Source organism: Zootoca vivipara, chromosome 10 (assembly GCF_963506605.1).
Source record: "Zootoca vivipara chromosome 10, rZooViv1.1, whole genome shotgun sequence".
Lineage (NCBI taxonomy): Eukaryota > Metazoa > Chordata > Lepidosauria > Squamata > Lacertidae > Zootoca > Zootoca vivipara.
In genome coordinates, this window is record NC_083285.1 from 8787470 (window position 1) to 8806821 (window position 19352).

At 41.6% G+C, this 19352-nt stretch overlaps 1 protein-coding gene across 5 annotated transcripts in view; it reads right to left on the reverse strand.

The window, feature by feature from the left end:
- Positions 1-19352, reverse strand: part of CELSR1 (cadherin EGF LAG seven-pass G-type receptor 1) — a 172534-nt gene that overhangs the window by 34310 nt on the left and 118872 nt on the right. For all 5 annotated transcript variants that reach the window (XM_060279376.1, XM_060279378.1, XM_060279377.1 and 2 more), the window contains exons 11-25: positions 18380-18493; positions 17748-17922; positions 16550-16691; positions 16040-16160; positions 15028-15211; positions 14280-14381; positions 13255-13349; positions 12235-12444; positions 11470-11653; positions 10639-10782; positions 9639-9840; positions 8221-8388; positions 5551-5677; positions 3827-4027; positions 1491-1665 (exon numbers count right to left, since the gene is read on the reverse strand). In XM_060279376.1, the coding sequence (XP_060135359.1) occupies positions 1491-1665; positions 3827-4027; positions 5551-5677; positions 8221-8388; positions 9639-9840; positions 10639-10782; positions 11470-11653; positions 12235-12444; positions 13255-13349; positions 14280-14381; positions 15028-15211; positions 16040-16160; positions 16550-16691; positions 17748-17922; positions 18380-18493 (2344 nt within the window). The remainder of the gene's footprint in view (positions 1-1490; positions 1666-3826; positions 4028-5550; positions 5678-8220; positions 8389-9638; positions 9841-10638; positions 10783-11469; positions 11654-12234; positions 12445-13254; positions 13350-14279; positions 14382-15027; positions 15212-16039; positions 16161-16549; positions 16692-17747; positions 17923-18379; positions 18494-19352) is intronic.

The following is a 19352-nucleotide window of genomic DNA, read 5'->3' on the forward strand; positions in this document are numbered from 1 at the left end:
TTATTGATGGGTGGCAATATAGATGTAATAAATAGTAAACAAAATAATAAAAGAATCATCTGCAGGGTCACATTTTCTGTGCGCCTGAGGGAATATTTCTACCAGCGCAAGTGAAATCTAGAGCACATCCGCCTCTTTCTCTTCTCAGAATATGAAAAACACTGCAAGCAACCAAGTAATTATAATAAAGTGAATGAAGTTATTCCTGAGGTATGTGTGCGATTCTTGTTCCAACTTGAATGCAGTTATGTTTTAAGTCCCTTTATCTGCACAGAAGTTACTTTAAGTAGGGCAAGAGGCACCCAGTACAAATTTTGTGCCTTGAACTGCTCCTAATATCGAAAGCAGTGGTTTTCAACCAGTGTGCCGCAGGCAACACTGGCCTCTGTCCCTCTTTCCTTCCTTCCCTTCCTCTGATGCCCTCCTGCATCTCTGCCTCCCAAAGGCTTGCACAGCTGTTTGTTGCAGCAGCCCTGGCGACTCTGGGGCTGGCCAGGGGGTGCTGGTTGCCAAGAGCTATGGCAGCCTCAGAGTAAGCAAGCAAGGAGGAGAGGGAGCCCAGCCAGTCCTTGCTGTTGGGAATGAACAGACAAGTGGGAGGCTGGACAGGCAAGCAGGCAGGCACTGAGCTGGCCTTTCTCGTGCTTGCTGTGTGCAAGGCCTGCCTGGGAGCTGAGTGCCCAGCGCCAAAGGGGAGCCTTTCTGCCATGCAGGGCTGGCAGCGCCCACTGCTGCCTCCCAAGGTAAGGTGCTGGCCTCACATTCACCTTTGGCTAGTCTCTGTTGCACCACTAAGGCTGGGGGCATCCTCTTCCTAGGCCCCTGTGGGGCAGTGTGAGGAGGCACCTCTCTTTGGGATGGGAGAGGGAGTAGCTCAGAGACCAGAGGCAGCAGTAGCGGCTGCCCAGAGAACTCGCAAGAGGGGAGATGAGAGGAGGCTGAAGGAACACTGCACAAGGGAGGGTGTTCAAAAAGGGTGAGAGGCTGCTGGCTTTGCAGGAAAGGAGTGACATAACTGGACTCCTAAGCCCCACAGGGGTGCCGCAGAAAGAATGTAGTTTGTCAAGGGGGCCGTGGACTCAAAAAGGTTGAAAACCCCTGATCTAAAGGCACCACTGATAAGTATAATCCTAAGGACGCAACCATTTCTTGAATTAGGCCCAGCACGAGGAAAGGGGAGGGATTATTGGGCATATATCCATTGATTTATAAAAACAATTTCTCTCCACAAGGAACTGGAAGTCCATATGGAAGTGTTTCAAATATGGGGCATTATTGAACAGTTCAAAAGCCAGAGCTAAATAGCAAAACTTTTAAAATGTCAGGCATCTCAAGCAGAGAACATGCAGCAATGTCACCAGGTTCTCATGACTCTTTGAAAGGAAGCCATGACAGCCATACTGATATAAGACAGTTGTAATTTTGTAGCGTAGATACTGTATCTCCCCAACATTTTAGCTTTTCCTCCTTCATCATCTAATTTTCCTTACCCGTTATAATGGCAGGAATCCCCCAGCCCATGACGTAGTAGAACCTCATGTGTCCAAAGTTGATATTTCTCACTTCCGTCAGCATCCGGTAGATGTGAAGTTGTTCGACAAACATCCAAGCGAAGGTGCTCATGTAGAAGTAGTGCAAAAGAATGGCTATCACCGTGCACACAAACTAGAGAAAGAAAGAGGCCATGAAATTAGAATGGCCTCTTTTGAGCCACAAAATAATCTGGCACAAGAGATGGACTTCCGTTAGACGTAAACAAGCCTCTAAACTTAGCCTTTAGCCACCATCACAACTTCCCTAATTACAGAAAGTTTATCCTAATGTAGTAGTGCTCTTTTGGAAATACTTGCCCAACATCTGCCTTGCCAAGATGAATGCAGCCTCCTAGCCATGTACAGTTGCAATCAATATTCAACCCCCATTGCAAATCAGGTTTATTATCAAAATTTACAGCCCTCCAGCTGTTTGCAATGAGCAAACCAAACAAAAGCAATTGAAATAGCTCAACATGAACGGATGCTTCAAGTGGTTTCCCCAAATTCAGCTGAAATTGCAATTTAGCACTTTGTTCAAGCCTGGACAAACTGCAGCTAGCCTAAAGGGTGGTTTACTACATAGGTGGGGAACCTGTGGGCCTCCAGATTCCAACTCCCCATCAGCCCCAGAGAGCATAGCCAATGATGAGGGGTAATTGGAGTTGTAGTCCAGAAACATCTGGAGGGACACATGCTCCCTTCCCTTGGTTAAGATTAATGACAGCTTAGGGTTTGGATGTACCTCAAAACTGATTAATCAACAAATGGAAGCTGAAGCTTCTGATCTCCTCCTTGCAGCCATAATGGAGGAGTTGGTGGTAATATACCAGCTCACGACAGCTAGGTTCATCCATGTAACAATAAAGCCTAGTTTATCATTTCATCTGAACGCAGTCACCATCTCTTACACTGGACTACTCCTCTAATAAAGGCATTCACAAAGGAGTCGGTGAGGAACTGAACCTCCCCTGGCAGCCCTACAGACCTGCCTCACACTTTGAGAATTATGGTTTTAGTTGCTCTGGCTAGTTTTTTTTAAAGAAAACTAAAAACATGCCCCACAAAATAAAATAAAAAGTTTTTACTGCTCTAAACTTGTGTGTGTGTGTGTGTGTGTGTGTGTGTGCGTGCGCGCGCGTTGGCTTCTAAAAATATTTGTTTTGTACAGATCACCATGATGAAAACTGATTATTTCAGGTATGCAACAAAAAAAATATATCATTTTTATTTTCCATCAATCATCCATGGATGGTTGAAACCTCTCCCTTCCACGTTACTGTTGCTTTACAAAAACTTATAAAAGCTAAAACCAAATGACGAGGAATTCCATTTCATGTGTGCTCCCACATTCTTTGACTTTTCATGCTCATCCGCGTGTGACTCCTTGGACAATTCTTATTCCACAAGGAAGGATTAATAGTTGCTTGAAACACAGTCACTGCTACAGTTTCAAGGAGTGGCCCTTTACTGTGCAATATGTAGCTTGCTAAAGAAAATACCTTAAGAAATGGTTTAAGGAACAGAAACAGGTAGTAGTATATTGTTGTTAATTGAGGTAAAAGGGGCAGAAGACTGCTGTTCTCATGCTAACATAAAGCAAATTGGTTTCTGGAAATTCTATCAAACAGAAATTCAGGTTTATAAAATACGGCCTTTTGAAGTGACTTGTTGAAAACGAAGGATGAGCACAAATTTTTTTTAAAGAACCACCCACAGGAAAGATGATGCAGCGCTAATAGCTACAGTGAAGCTTGAAATGCTAAACACGAACTAATTTCCCTGTATTAGTAATAGAGCCTTCAACCTCCTGCTGACAGAGCAACAGTCCGTCAGGCATCAGAGCTATTATGTGGAAATAAGATGGCAGCCACTGTGCCTGGTACTTCTTTCAACTCTGAAAGATGAAGAAGAAATAGTGCCAGCACCATTACCTTCCCAAAGCGCAAACACAGCTTTATTCTCCCTTTTCTTTTAAGGGCCTAGTGCTGAGAGGAGCAGCTATAACAGCATACAGAGGACTCAGCCATGAGCAATGCAGTCTTGCGCCCTCTTAACAATCTGTTAGCAATTCTGTGTCTGCCTACGTTTGTCACAGGAACAGGGTAGGGTTCCTGCTTAAAGCCAAACCATCTGCCAGGCTTCTGCTTGTCCCAAACGGTGCTAAACTGAATGTGGGTTGGGGCCACCGCAGCCTCAGCATCGAACATTGCTTCTGTGATCTGTTTCGTTTAGTGCCCTGTTAAAAGCTAGCAGGAGCCTACCATGCGAAAGGCATTGAAATGAACTCTTACCGGATTTTCTGTCTGGTTTATTCCTATCAGGAAGACTAACTCTGAGAAGAAGAGGGCAGCCACCAGGTTTTTGTGGATGCTGTGCAGGTTGGAGCGCAGGGTTCGGATCAGCACAAGGAGGACAAAGGTGAGCAGCAAAGCTACCAGTGAGATGGAGACCGTTGTGTAAGTGATAATCTTCAGAGGAAGCGCCTCGCCATTCTGTGGAGTTAAGAAGAACCATTTTTGCTACATGCCCTTTCTAAGTGCTATACTGTATATAAAAATGTTACTTGAGTTAATTTCACACACACCCAATCACATAGTGGGAACTGTAGTGACTCCAAAGAGTGATAAAAATGCCTTTAAAAAATGTCAGGTACCTTCAACTCACTTGATGGTTTTTCTTAGCAATAAAAAGAAAACCACAATTAAATTTGTTTCAAACCACCAAGCAAGTTTTTACTGTTTTTTCTTTCCAAATGTATAGCTTCCTGAAGTACAGTGGAACCTCGGTCGTCGAACATAATCTGTTCCGGAAGACAGTTTGACTTCTAAACCGTTCAACAACCGAGACGCAAAGGGCTGTCAGCAAATTCAATTGAGAAAAATGAAAAACGTGCAGCGGAAGCCGTTTGACTTCCAAGGCACGTTCGAAAACGGAAGCATTTTCTTCTGGGATTTTGGCATTCGGGTTCTGAAACGTTAGTCAATGGAGACATTCAAGAACAGAGGTTCAACTGTGTATCCGGATCAATAGGAAAGAGCATACTCTAGATTAGTAAACTCAAGTAATCCTTTTGTGAGCCTTTATGAAGATAGAATCTTTCAAGAGGCAGGGGTAATTCCATGCACTGAATACTATACTATTTATAGGTACAGTGCAGATTCATTCAGTTACAGCTAACCTTGCCTATAATCAGAATTTTGTGTAGAATCTGTGGCATGAAATATGCGACTTTCAGGCTTACTTATTTCAGTGTTTCTAGCCCTCATAATTTTGGAGATAAGAATGCAATTTTGCCTTGCCAGAACACGGTCAGCAATTGGCTCTAGGGGTCACAGTCACCTACAGAAGGATACAGAGCAGTGTGTGCATATAAACATGAGTGTATATAAACTAGCCTGCAGAGACCTTGCATGGACAAGTGCATGGTAATGGTTGCCCAGGCACAACTCTGTTTATATTCGGGAAGCCAAGGATTCCTGCCCAGTTTTTATGGCTGTCTATTCAATGGCCATTTTCATTCAGTGGGTTGTATCGGAAAGGAATCATGTCAACTCCCAGAAGGCTTACTGCAGAGCCTCCCCATCTGTAAAATGGGAGTCACAGCAGCTCCCTTCTCAAGCTTAGGGTGAATTAAAGCTGCAGAGCAACTTGGAAATTGGAAGGGTGAAAAAACTGATACTAAGGGGTGGAAATTCCAGGCACTCTATATAATTAGCCATACTGCCGCTTTGTATGGGCCTTCAGGGAATGTGATGGAGATGAACACATTCAACAGGAATGCGGTGGAGATGTAACTTGTTTCAGAGAAATCTACAGTGTAAGATGGCAGCATGCAAAACAATTAGTAAAAACAAGCAAACTAACTGTAACAGGAATTGGTGTCAAGGCACGCTGTTCTGATAAACTGGTGATTTGCCTTTCAAGATAAACACAAAACACTGATGGAGATCTAATCAAACCTGCTTAATTTCATAACTTTAGCAAACCAAAAAAATCGCCACGAAACTGCACTTACTTCACGTTTTGAAATATCCATTAGGACAGCAAAACTGGTCATATGGTTGCACTGGCAAACAATTCGGCTCTGGCTTCTAGAGAACAGCTCACATCCCTTTGAGGACCAGCCTCCGGTTTCTCCAATTCTAATCAACGGGAAATGAAGCAAAAAACAAAACAAAACAAGATCCGATGACATTTGTATGACTGGCTAGCAGATGGAACTATTTCAATGATGAATTGCTATTTTCCTTAAATGGCCGTCTCTCCTTCACTCACCAACTATTAAGTAGCAATGCATCTGTTCTGCCAATTTCCACGCACAGAACTTTGTGAGGAAACACAGACAGGAATAACCTGCATAAATTTGGTGCTCTCCATGTCTTCCCAAGAAAGGCAGCCATGTGTTCTACCACGTTAACTCCATAAGGCAAAAATAGGTGGTAGTAGTAGTAAATAAAATAATAATGATAATGATAATAATAATAATAATAATAATAATAATATATTATGTATATCCTGCCCATCTGACTGTGTTGCCCCTGCCACTCTGGGCAGTTAGGGAAGAACAAGAAGCAGATGCTTAAAATAGCAGGATTTCTGCTTCTTTAAACCTTGCCTCAACATGACAAATGTCCAAATTATATGCAGGTAGCCTAAATAAACTACGTAACCCATTCTTACTACTTTATTAGGCTTAGCTGTCTCTTTGATCTTCAAATAGTGTTGAATCTTCTCTTGGTACAACTCATTATTATATGTCTCTTTCTTTATTTGATATGTGTATATTTTTATGCTCTTCTATTGATTGCATAAGTGTATAGCTAGTGAAAGAGCCTGCGTTTCCCACGTTTTCAATATGTCATTTTGATGTATTCCATATATATATATATATATTCTGCAGAGGCGGTAATAGTTGTAATCTTAGCATACAGGAATAAAGGGCATGATCCAGAGAAAAGTGGGTACTTTAGGTCTCATTGACTGCACCTGGAGAGCAAAGCATGTGCTCAAATTTCTTCTGTTGAAATTATCAAGTTCCTACCAAACTTAATAGCCCTCTTATCAAATGTAGTTGCTGCTGCTCTTGTTCCCAGGCTGGTAAGAGACTGTCTAAAGTCAAGATCAGAAACTGATGGAATCAAAACTAAATCTGGCCCAAGAAGGAGTGCTGCTTAGCTGCCAATTTTTTTCATCAAGTGGAGAACGGGAGGGCTGTGATGGGAATTGTGTTTCTGGTAACAGACCTGCCAGCACACAACCGAGAGAGATGGGAGTTGGTGCCTTGATTCTCCATCCTTTACTTCACACTCAAAGTGGGCTTCAAAAAACTAATTGCTCACCAGGAGTCTAAAATTTACACCCATGTGAGCTGCAGAGCATTTGGCACTGCAGGCAGAAGGCTCAGGTTCCGTCTCTGGCATCTGCAAGGAGCACTGGGAATGTCCCCTGTCTGAAACCCTGCAGAGCTGCTACCAGTCAATGGAGACAATACTGACCTTGATGGACCCAGTATAAGGCAGCTTCCTATGATCCTGTCGCAGTTAGCAATGATGTAGGTGACATATGACTCCCCCGTAGTTAGATGTAAAAATATACGTACAGGAAACCTTAGCTATACACAACATACGGTATTACTCGGCTTATAGCCAAATCAAGGGATATTTAAAAATGGTCTTGGGTATGAGCCCCATAATTTCCATCACCGCTACAGCAAGCAGGGGACCACAGCACCGTTCCCTCCACAGCTGTGATCCCAATGGTATTCACCCATCTTCCAGTTGCAATTAGCAATGGAAAAAAAGATTCCATTGGCACCAATTGGATTGCAAGTTGCAGTGCCGGGAGTGGATTTCCATTGGGATGATGGCTGGAGAGGGAGAGGTAAGCTCCCTACAAGCTGTGGTCAGCATGGAAATCACACACACACACACCCCTTACATTTTTTAAGCCCCTGGTTTGGCTACAAGTCATGTAATTAAAATTACACATAGCAAAGCCCTTGCTGTCATGGAAGCTCCAGCAGAACAACCCTCTGTTGGGCTGTGTGAGCACAACATATATCACAGACATAGGTTTTATGCAAGCTCCTTTTTCTTCTTGCAAGGAAATCCTTAGAATAAACTACAATCCCACCTGTAATATGGGTTTGGAAGATGAAATATAGAGAGGTCAGAGGTCTCACAGAATCCACTTCATTTCTACCCACAGGCATCTATTTTCGATTTTTTTTTCATTACAACCAATGAAGATAACTAATGAGAGCAACAGCAAGTTACTGATAAAGACTTGCAGGACTGCCTTTGGGCCAACTTGCCTCTTCTTCACTTGGACAGTGTGTGAGCTGTCTCTTCGTGTGCTCCCTTTAGACTCAAATGATACTTGTTACAAGATGACACACACACACACTTCCTCCTACTAAGGAGCCTGCCTTTATTTTAGCCAAATGCTCTGTCTGGACCTTGAGCAGAAATGTAATGGGGGATGAAAAACCTTTTCTCTCTCTCTCTCTTTCTCAGCACCAGGGCTAAACACTGCTCTAAGATTGACCCTTCCTGATAGAAAGTGGCAGCACGCAATATTGTCACTGACTCCTTTCTCAGACTAGCTGTATGAAGAAGACTCATTAACGTTAACATGTCCACATGCAATAGCAACTTTCCAAAACAATACAGATTGTGAAACTTACGCAGTTGAGTGGTTCCAGAACACACAGACTGGTTTCGTTCTCTCCTCTGTTTCCAGCAATGCATGATCAATCATAATGGGGATGTCCAGAAGATTTGGTAAAGAATCCCCATCTCTGTAAATTATTGCACTGGTTATTGGGGTGTTTATGATGGGCCGATTGGGTAATCTGGAAAAACAACAACCAGGGAAAAGACATACCATTACAGATGTGAAAACAAAGCTATAGTATTTTGCCTAGTTTCAGATGAGAGCTTTCCACTGAATTTAGATGGGTGTGATGGTACGAAAAAGTCTGAAGGGGTAGTTCAAATGTGTAAAGGTAAAAGGCAAAGGACCTCCTGGATGGTTAAGTCCAGTCAAAGGTGACTATGGGGTTGTGGCACTCATCTCGCTTTCAGGCCGAGGGATCTGGCATTTGTCCACAGACAGCTTTCCAGGTCATGTGGCCAGCATGACTAGACCGCTTCTGGCACAGAAGCCAGAGTGCACAGAAATGCTGTTTACCTTCCTGCCATAGCAGTATCTATTTATCTACTTGCACTGGCATGCTTTTGAACTGCTAGGTTGGCAGGAGCTGGGACAGAGCAATGGGAGCTCACCCCATAGTGGGGATTCAAACCACCGGCCTTCTGATCAGCAAGCCCAAAAGGCTCAGTGATTTTAGACCACAGTGCCACCCACTGTGTAGGCTTATCACATGTATGCTTATCATGTGATGACTGCAAGAATCAAGTGATAGCTCATGCATATTACTGAGCCATCATAAATCAGAAACCGCATAGTCTGACATAACCTGAAACACAATACTTTTAAACGAAGTCAGGTCATATATTCTACTGTGAGACAATGAGTCATTAGAAATCAGGTGATGTACAAGCATCACCCTAAGAAATCTAACAGCTTCTTACCAAAATGATATCTCTTTTAACATAGTTACAGGTAGGTAGCCGTGTTGGTCTGAGTCGAAACAAAATAAAAAAATTCCTTCAGTAGCACCTTAAAGACCAACTAAGTTTTTATTTTGGTATGAGCTTTCGTGTGCATGTACACTGTGTATCTGATGAAGTGTGCATGCACATGAAAGCTCATACCAAAATAAAAACTTAGTTGGTCTTTTAACATAGATTAGATTATAATTTAGAACAACAGAGGCAGCCTTGTGGATGAATAGAGTTGTGGTCAATATTGGTCCCACTCAGAGTTAACCCCCTAAAATAATGGCCAGGACTAACTTAAGTCTATTAAGTTCAGTGGGTCTACTCTGAGAATTAACTTTGTTGGCTACAACCCATAAGTTTTGAAGACATCTAGTATTAAAATCGCAACATATGATTGCTCTCAGGTAGCAAGACCTTCCCATTCCAGAATACAACAGACAAATGCTACCCAAAGCAAATGAATGAAGCTCAGTTTTACCTCAGGCTCCTTCGGTCAGGATCATAGCTCTCAGGCAGAAACTGCCCTAGGGTTCGATATACAATCACGATAGCAACCGCATGCTGTGCAGTGTCCTCTGGATGCCGACGTTTTCTTTTTGCAAGCACATTTTTGTTCTTCAAAAACTCATCTTGTATTTTAGAAGGCAATCTAAGGTTTGAAGGCTTCATCGTAGGAATGGCTGAAGATAAAACCAATGCCAAATTTTACTATCATCCAATGCTGGGGTTATGCTTTAAAGACCTAATTCTGAGCTTGCTAAATATGAAGTGATATTAAAAGGACCCATTTATTTTTTGCCTTATGAATATTGTAATTTACATAAAAACAAAACACGACTGGAGTTCCCCCCCCCTTCAGTTTTTCATATCAAGAAAATGGCCTTATGCTGAGCCAAACCTGGGATGAGTTGGTACAAATGGACAGGCAGGGGGAAACTGCTTCTTCTGTTTGTTGAGTGAACATTACCCATTCTCCAACCCCATACTGCATTGGGTGGTATCCAGACCTAGTCATGTTTGAAGTAGATCCATTGGCTGGCTTAAATCCTGTTTACTTCACTGGGCCTCTCCCTGGGGAGGATTTTTATTGTGGGGTGTTGTTTTGTTCTTGTTTTTATTATATGTGGTGAGTTTTGTGTTACTTATTTATTATTATTATTTATTTTATTTATATACTGCCCTTCATCGTAAGATCTCAGGGCAGTTCACAAAGTAAAATACAGGATAAAAACATAAAAGTAAGTAAAACAAAACAGCAAAACAACCCCCCTCCTTCCCACAATTTAAAAGGCTGCATTTTTTCCTTGTGAACTGTCCTGAGATCTATGGACGAAGGGCTGTATACAAATTCTACAACTACTACTACTACTACTACTACTACTACTACTACTACTACTGGATCCAACTGCCTTTGTCTCATAGCTGATCTGAGAATTCACATTACAGGTTTCCAAACAGCTGTAGAATAAGCATCCTACCTTTTCTATCGGAAGCTCTGAACAAAGTATCAGGAAACAAAACAGATGATTCCAAATCTCTAGGATAATCTTCTTTAATCGCATCAAACTGTGGTACTTTAGCTCCCGTAAAATTAGACTTTTCAAAGATGTCAACAGCAATAACTAAACAGATAAAAAGAGCTTGCCGTAATACATATTTCTGCCACATACAAATCAAACATCCAGTGGTGTTTTAGTAAATGTGAGGCTTTATTAGCTTTGCAAACTACATGGATGTTGAGAAGAAATCTGGATCTATTATTGTACATCATTCACACAATCTTAATAATATAAGCCTTGGCATTAAGATAAATGACTAAGGCTGCAGTGCCTTATTCTATGCTAGTCCTACTCACTAGTTAATATACATACATTTCACTGGCTCTACTGTAAGTGGAACATAGTTGAATACAACCCACTGAATTCAATGGGAGGAATTCAATAATAATAATAATAATAATAATAATAATAATAATAATAATAATAATAATAATTTTATTATTTATACCCCATCCATCTGGCTAGGTTTCCCCAGCCACTCTGGCCAGCTTACAGCACATAAAAAAATGTAACACAGTAGACATTTTAAAAATTCCCAATACAGTGTTGCCTTCAAGGAGATTGCTCTGCCAGTGCAAGCATTTCTGTTTGCCTGATGGAACAATCTCCCACTCACATTGTTCTCCTGACCTCCCCAGACCCAAAGGCTTAAAAAAATTAATTAATCTAGCCAATGAATCAAACAAACATTGCAGGCCTAGGCCTGAAGCATTAGGAAGTCATATCTGATCAAGAACGACAGCTACTTACTCATGTTTGTGGTAACAGTTATGAAAGGTTTCATGTAGGTTTTTTTCATGTTCTTGGCTACGTTACTGAAATATTCCTCATAGTGTTTCAGCAAGTGTGCTGCGCCCCCCTCTGTCCTCTGGATGTGTTCCCAGTGCTCTTTGGTACGAAGGTCCAGTAGAGCACTACCTGCTTTTATGATGTTCTAGGAAAGAAAGGGGGAAATGCTACACACAAAATGGAAGAACAATACTGCCTGTCCCCTCCCCCCAAAAAATAACTAATTATTGATACAGGTAAACATGCAAATGAAACAATGCAGACACGTCCTGCTGTAGTCTTGCTTAAAGATTGGGGTGGGGGGGAGGCACCAAGGCTGTTTTATTTTAAGTATTTCACCTGATCCAAGATTTATAAAAGCAACAGTAGAAAAATAACATAAAATCCCAGGCTCTATAAAATATGGAAATAGCTACAGTCTCTGCATTTGTTTTCAAGTGAAATGCATTTACAAGAGATATGTCTGTTCTGTGACTTTTCCGCGCGGCATTATTTTGGGAACTAGACGATGGCAGCATTCAGTACATCCTACTCAAAGCCTTAGCAAAGTCTCACTCTTCAGAAACACTTAAAGGATCACCGTATGCTGTGCAGTTTCCGCAGCCAGCTTTGTGATGTCTCCCTGCAGGACGTGGGTAGGACTGTGGTATGGAACGCATCTGCGCTATTTCTGGAGCTAAAGTGGCACAGCCCAAGTTTTCTCAGCATCAGTTCAGCATTTCTTACCTCATTGAAATCCACATCCCTCGTTGCAGCTAGATCAAACCCCTGCTGCTCGCTTTCATACTGCAGCACCCTGAGCATCATCTGGTAGGCGGTCCGAATGTCATTCCCATAGAAGGAGCCTGTGTGGCTGGTGGCATTCTGAAGCACTTTGGCTATGTGCACCGACTTATCGCTGTCCATGTTGGTCTCGTTACGGATAAGCTTTTCATTCTGAAGACCCAAAACAACAAGGGCTCCCACTTAGCAAGCAAACTCCACCTCTCTTCCATGTCAAAGGGCTTAATGGGATGCTGATTCACATATCTGGATTCCGCAAGCGTGTAGATCTACATGCAGGATCTACGTGAGGAAACTGACTCCTGCACTTGGGCATATTGAAACACACTCCACTCACAGCACATGTAGACTGCCATGTGATCAGGTATATGTGTGTGTTTGTGTGTACACATCTGTATACATGTCAGAGGATACTTATGAGCCCAACACTTATTCCTGTGTTCCATCATGTGTAGTGCATGCCTAAACACCGAAAGACTGTGTGAACCAGCTCTTAGTGGCCTCTGCACAATCTCAGATACAGAATCTGCACATATACAACCCAACAATCAAAAGCTTAAACTCCACCAGAGGAAATAAAATACTAGTGTTCCTTCCCGGTTTGCATAATTAATGCTCTGAGCATATTCTGTGTGGCAGAGAAAAGGCACTTCCTGCTTGGTTCCAGTTTGAATAAGAGCGTTAAAAGTTTCTGCAACGGTAGCAGTGGGCAGGACACGTGAATGCTCAGAGAACTCTAAAGCGAGTAACAGTCATAGGTAAGGAATTGGGTTTTCCCCCTCTTTGTGACATACCTGTAATCCCATGTTGGAATGAGCAGTTCTCACCCTGTGGGCATAGCAGTTACACGGCAACGATTTAATGTCACAGCAACTTTTCCAGTGATATTAAAGGGCGACTGTGACTACAACACAATGCCTGAGTCAGCAAACATTCAGTTATTTCAAATCACCCTGTACTTACCATGGTCTTCAGATCCACAAAGGCAAGGGTAGTACAGTTGAAAAGTTCGGGAGGGAGCCAGCCTTTCTCGCTGTTACAGTGACGGACAGCATTTCCTTAAAAAGAAAATGAGATTGTGACAGAGACAACGGTTGACGGCCATATGCCAAATTTAATTGATAAGAAAATTACAAATGTATAGCTTTCGGTTATCTTAAAGAAAGGTATTTATTGTAACTTAGAAGGCAGAGTGGGCAGATTTCATGCCACATCTACAGCCTCGCCAGAATGCGTGGCGGTGCCACTTTCCCCACCTATTTTTCTGTGCCAATTCCAAAGTAACACAGCGCTTGGGGCAGGACCAGCTCTGGATCTAGCAGATCCACAGCCTGTCCTGCCCTGTGTCCAAACGCCCTGTTTTGGGGGCCTAGGGCTGGCCTCTAATGGTGGAAACTCCACCAGCAGAACCTGGTGGAGTGACACTTCCACTGAATCCAACTCCTACCAGCAGCACAGATCAAGGGTTAGGACTGCTGTGTCTAGAATAAAAACTTGTTGTTTAGTCGTTTAGTCTTGTCCGACTCTTTGTGACCCCATGGACCAGAGCACACCAGGCTCTTAATAAAAACTTAGGAGCTGTTAAAAATATTACAGGTGTTCTAAGGCATAATTCTCTATCAGTGACCAGGGGTTTGTCTGTCCATTATTTACCATTTAAATTACATACACATCACAAAGGAAAACATGCAATGATGTTGCAGAATGAAAGAGAATACATTGGCTATATTTTTAGTACAAGGTTTTTTTCTTTTCCCACATTACAACCATTTCACAATTTTTAACATTCTGCCTCCCATTGTGTTACTTTTAAAATGTATTCTTAGTAGTTTAATGTTGATTAAACTTTCTGTCTATGCTATGCAGTTTCTTGTCTTTGGGCTCGAATAATACATTACTCTCTGTGCGTAAGACAAGGTTTTAGAATTTCACTCCCCTACCCCCTGATGCTATGATAACTCTTTTGACGTGTTAGCGGTAGTACTTACCTGTTGATCCCTTGGGACAGGGCACTGCAGCAGGGAGCCCAAATTTGGTCTGTGGCCACCATATGCCAGCTTCAAATGCTTTGGGGCATCCATTGTAAACCACTATGTGAGGTGGAAGGGAAAGAAAACATTTCTTTTTCTGATAATATAATAGCACTTAAGTTATAACAGAAGGGATTCTGCTTTGCTGAGGACAAACATTTAGACGTTCTTAGTTCTATTCTTGACTTTGAAAGTAGGAGGAGAGGGTATTCATAAAACATGTCAATCATCAGTTTTCAGTTTCAATAGAAGCAAAGGATAAAGCAACTTCTCATAAGATGCTATAAGGTTTGTACATGCTTAAACTAGTAAGCTCATCTAAGAAGTTTCTACGAGAGATGTAGAAGGAGATCTGAACAAAGCAGCGGGCAATTTGTTCTGCAGGAAAAAAAACCTGCATTGGAAAGGCAGTTAGTCACAGCTATTCAGAATATTCTGTTTACATTAAATTTCTCCACTGCCAGGATTCTCTTTTCTCTGAAATTCCGTTTAACAATTTATTTTATTTATTACAGAAATCTTTCTATTGCCCTTCAATTAAAAAATAATAATTACAGGGTGCTTTATATAAGAGGAAAACATAGCCAGAATTAAAATGCAGGCGAAACAAATCAAAACAACAAAAAAACAAAGATGAAAACGGATTTTAAGAGTCAGGGTTAAAATTAAGTCTAAAATGGTCTGGTGTTGAAGTATGTATAGGTACCTTCGCAGCCATGAACAGTAACTTCAGCAAAGGGATTATCACAGCGATTGCACTGTCGGCCAATCACTCCTGGCTTACAGGGACACTGCCCTGTTTCTAGGTCACAGGTGCGAGTGTGGGAACCAGAAGGGAAACAGTCACACGGGTAACAGTGGTCACTGCTCTGTGGTCTGTAATGGTTTGCCTGGAAAAAGAGAGAGGTTTGAGAAGTGCTTGCAAATCAAGGATATGAGCAGTGAGTAGAATTCACACTTTAATGTGATTTAAAGATTATCTCAGGTAAAGGAACATTCATCCTCAGTAAAAGGATGCTTAAAGTTGAGTGGAAAAAACTTGCCAAACAATTTGGACCTGAGAAGGTTGGTTTCAAAATACAGAGATGCGCTTCTGAACCACAGTTTCCCCTCCAGTGTGAATGACTACAGTCCACTTAACAGCTTTGGACAAAACAAGGGCTGCCGAGTACTCTGCATGTTTCATCCCTTTTAAATGAAATATTTCCTTTCTATGTGTGTATCAGAGGCAGAATCGTGTTTGAAGTGAACAACATTTCTGAACTACATGTTTTTATTTCAACAAATTATATACACGTGGCAAGAAGCTGTGACTAGTTCAAGCATGTGTATGCGTGTATATGCAACAGAGCTTGTGAGAGACCCAACTGGAGAAATTCTTCAAAGCTTATTCTGCATACTCTTAATTAATAATGTGCAGAAGGTGCTAAGTTTATTGCCGATTGAAAGTAGGTGTCTGCAGCTTGTCACAGCCAGCCCAAACAGAAATATAACTCTGTACAAGTTCATTTGGCCAATTCTCAGGTTGGCCAAATGTTTTTCTTCTTTTCCTTCTTGAAATGTAGCTATTGAAGCCAGGTTCATGGAAAGCTATATAGAAGGCTTGCAGAAATAATGGAAGATAACATCAATACAACTGCTTCATTTTGAATTGCAGTTATTTATTATGCTTTAGCTTGAACTTTAGTTCCACAAGAAGTGAGCAATCCTTTGCTTACCTTACACCGACATATTCCATTAGTCTTATTGCAGTCAGGATCAAATCCCTTACTGATCTCACAGTTACATGGCCCGCAAATGGGATTTCCCCACCAACCTCTAGGACAAGGCAAATCAATTCTACAAAGAAGGTGGAAAATATATTTAATGTTTAGCTTTGGAGCTACAAAAAACTAAAAGATCTCTTCTACTGAAACCACTGAGGCATAGTTTGCCGAGTTATAGAAAACGGGAGGGAAGGTGGGTGAAAAAAAAATTATTGAATAAAAATGGTGGTGGCACTTGTTATATAGCACTTGAGGTGGAATTTGTTACAAATATGCACCCTTTGCACATTTTCTACACGATAAAAAGAATAAAGGAAAATTCTGTTTTGAATAAGGCAGACCATTGATTGGGCTGAGCATAAGGTAGCTCCTCCTCATTTCTTTTTACGGATACAAGGGATTTGGGGGAGGGAGACAGAGTAGGAAAGGAAGGCTAAGAATTAGCCAGTGTCATTTGCTTACTTGCTTTCACAATATTGCCCATAATAGCTTTGCCCACATTCACAGGTGTATCCATGAGAAGAGCTTGGCTTATGGACACAGGTAGAGACATGCTCACATGGGTTCAGGCTGCACACGTCAACACATTCTGTCCCAAAGTACCCTGAGGAGACAAGGTTATAGACATATAGCAACTGCTTTGTAATTTATGACCTGTGCACCTCAGGAAAGCAATCTATTTTATTCTTATGTGCTAATAGCACCTCTTTGGTTATCAGTAAATTTATCTCCTCCTGCAATGCACTGTCTAGAGAGATTACTGTTAACAGCACTGAAAGTTTATACTTTGGGATCATATTTAGAAGCAATTTCCGCCTACACACACACATTCTTTTCTTTTTTTTGCTTAAGGCATTAATTAAAAATATAGGATTAGGCAGAGGAACCCTTTTGCCCAATTCAACACATGCACACCCCAGTGCAAGAGAGTTTGGGTTGGGGTCTTACCTCTGAACTAAACATGCATTAACTCAACATCATTCTGCAGGTTGAAGACAGAGGAACACCTCTGCCTAGTCTAATGTCCCACCTAGCCCAGTGCAAATGTGGTATGGATTGCAGCCTTATTTCTGAAGCAAGCACCCCTTGGCTCAGATTCAGTTATGTAGTTTGAACTTCAAAGTCAAACCCAGTTTGAAAGAAACTGGGTTGCATAAAGACAGGGAAGATATTAAAACATTTTGAAAACTGAAACCATTTTTTGTAATCTAAACAAATCAAATTCTGTTTTGCTTTCCCATCACATATTTAACTCTCTGATTATTTTCAAGCTTGTGTCAATCTTTCATTTTTCTCCTGAAAATCCAGTTCTGCAGCAAGGAGAAACCTTTCAAAGTTCTGCAAACTAAAACAAATGGACATTTAACAGGACCTTTAAAATGCAGCTTTTAAAAATGACGTTGCAGAAGAATTTGAATTTCAGGTAGGATGCCTTTCTCCTCCAAGAGAAGGCATTCAAAGTGAGTTCACGAGGATGATGGAGAACAACAGGGTACCATCCACAACTATGATGGGTGCTTGCTATTCTTGATTTTTATGTGATTATGAGCATGAATTTCTTCAACTGTTGCCAAGTTCTTTAAGAACCTTCATAACCACAGAGTTCTATAATCCCCCAGGCTCTCATTATTATTAATAGTGTGCTTGAAGCCATTATTACCTGGATCACAGACACATGAATAGCTGTCCCAGTCATCACTACAATAGCTGTGCTGGGGACAAGGGTTAGAATCACAGGGATTGTCCACTTCACAGCCTTCCTTGACATTAATCTTGATTGCCTGCTTCATGTTCAAAGTAGCTACATTTGTGGACGTTTCCCCCATTCTCACTCCCTGAAAAAGGAGCGAAGGAACATAAACAATGGTAACATCCAACTAGTGTCCAAGCTTTAACATGCAGTGTTCAAATGGCAGAACAGTATGCCTCCCCCCCCCCCCAAAAAAATTCCAGATCAGTCATGGAGAGCTAATGAACCAGAAACCATACTTCTGGTGTTAAAAGCAATCAAAAACAACAAATCACTGGATGCCATCCTGACACAATACACTTAATTAAAATCAAACGGATCTGGGGACACAGTTATGTGCTTAAAGTCTCATTAATTTAAATAGGAGTTGTGTCCGTTGTCCTCATAATTAAGTCAACTAAGTGTTCAGTGTTTAAAAGAGATGCAGAAAAACAAATGAATACCACCCCTTTCTGCCCTCTACCCCAAATCGGCCCATTCCCAGAGGAGATGAGAATGCTTCTCATGGGTAACAGCCCATCGTTACTTATTTCAGCTTTCACCTGGAGACAACCATAGAAGCCTTGCTGAACAGAGACTTGATCTCCAGAGACGCCTCCTACAATAATGCTTTTCATTTTAAGTCCAGGCAGCTGATTTCCAATCTGTACAGTGCTCTGAAATGAAGAACATAGGAAAGGAGATTGCCACTTCTTTATACATTCTCGGTTACAATATTTCACTGATATAGGGAACGTAATCAAGAATAAACTTAAAGAGGTAATGGAAGCTGTTCATGTTCTGCTTCAACAAGGAAGCATTTCCAAGAGGTAAAATGCCTTTTCTCCTTCAATTCAACTACAGGACAGCCAATTTAGTCAGTCTTCTCTCTCTCTCTCTCTCTCTCTCTCTGTGTGTGTGTGTGTGTTCTGCAGCCAGGAAGGGATAAAAACCATTTGGCGCTAAAAATTTCTATGTGTGATATGTGGGTTTTGGAAAAGTTGCAAATTCTAGCTTATTATAACTACAGAGACCATGTTATCCTTCATGCATGATTGGAGGAAAACAGGTTCTTTTGAAAATTGTTTTTATTGAAAGGTTTTCATGGATAACAAAACAAAGGTAAAGTGGTACCTCGGAAGTCGAACGGAATCTTTTCCAGAAGTCCGTTCAACTTCCAAAACACTCAGAAACCAAGGTGCAGCTTCAAATTGGCTGCAGGAAGCTCCTGCAGCCAATCAGAAGCCGCATAAGCCATGTCAGGTGTTTGGGTTCCACAGAACGTTCGCAAACTGGAACACTCACTTCCGGGTTTGCAGCATTTGGGAGCCAAAATGTTCGACTCACAAGGCTTTTGGGATCCAAGGTATGACTGCACCTATAACATCTGTTCATGCAGTCCTATCTGCAGGCGAGTTACATTTGGTGTGAAACGTTACTATCATAGTCTTTGTGAGGTTGGAGGTGAGGAGAAAGACATGGGGAATGGGAAGTGGGGAAAGGAAGGGGGGTAATGATGGACAAACAGGTTTTTGA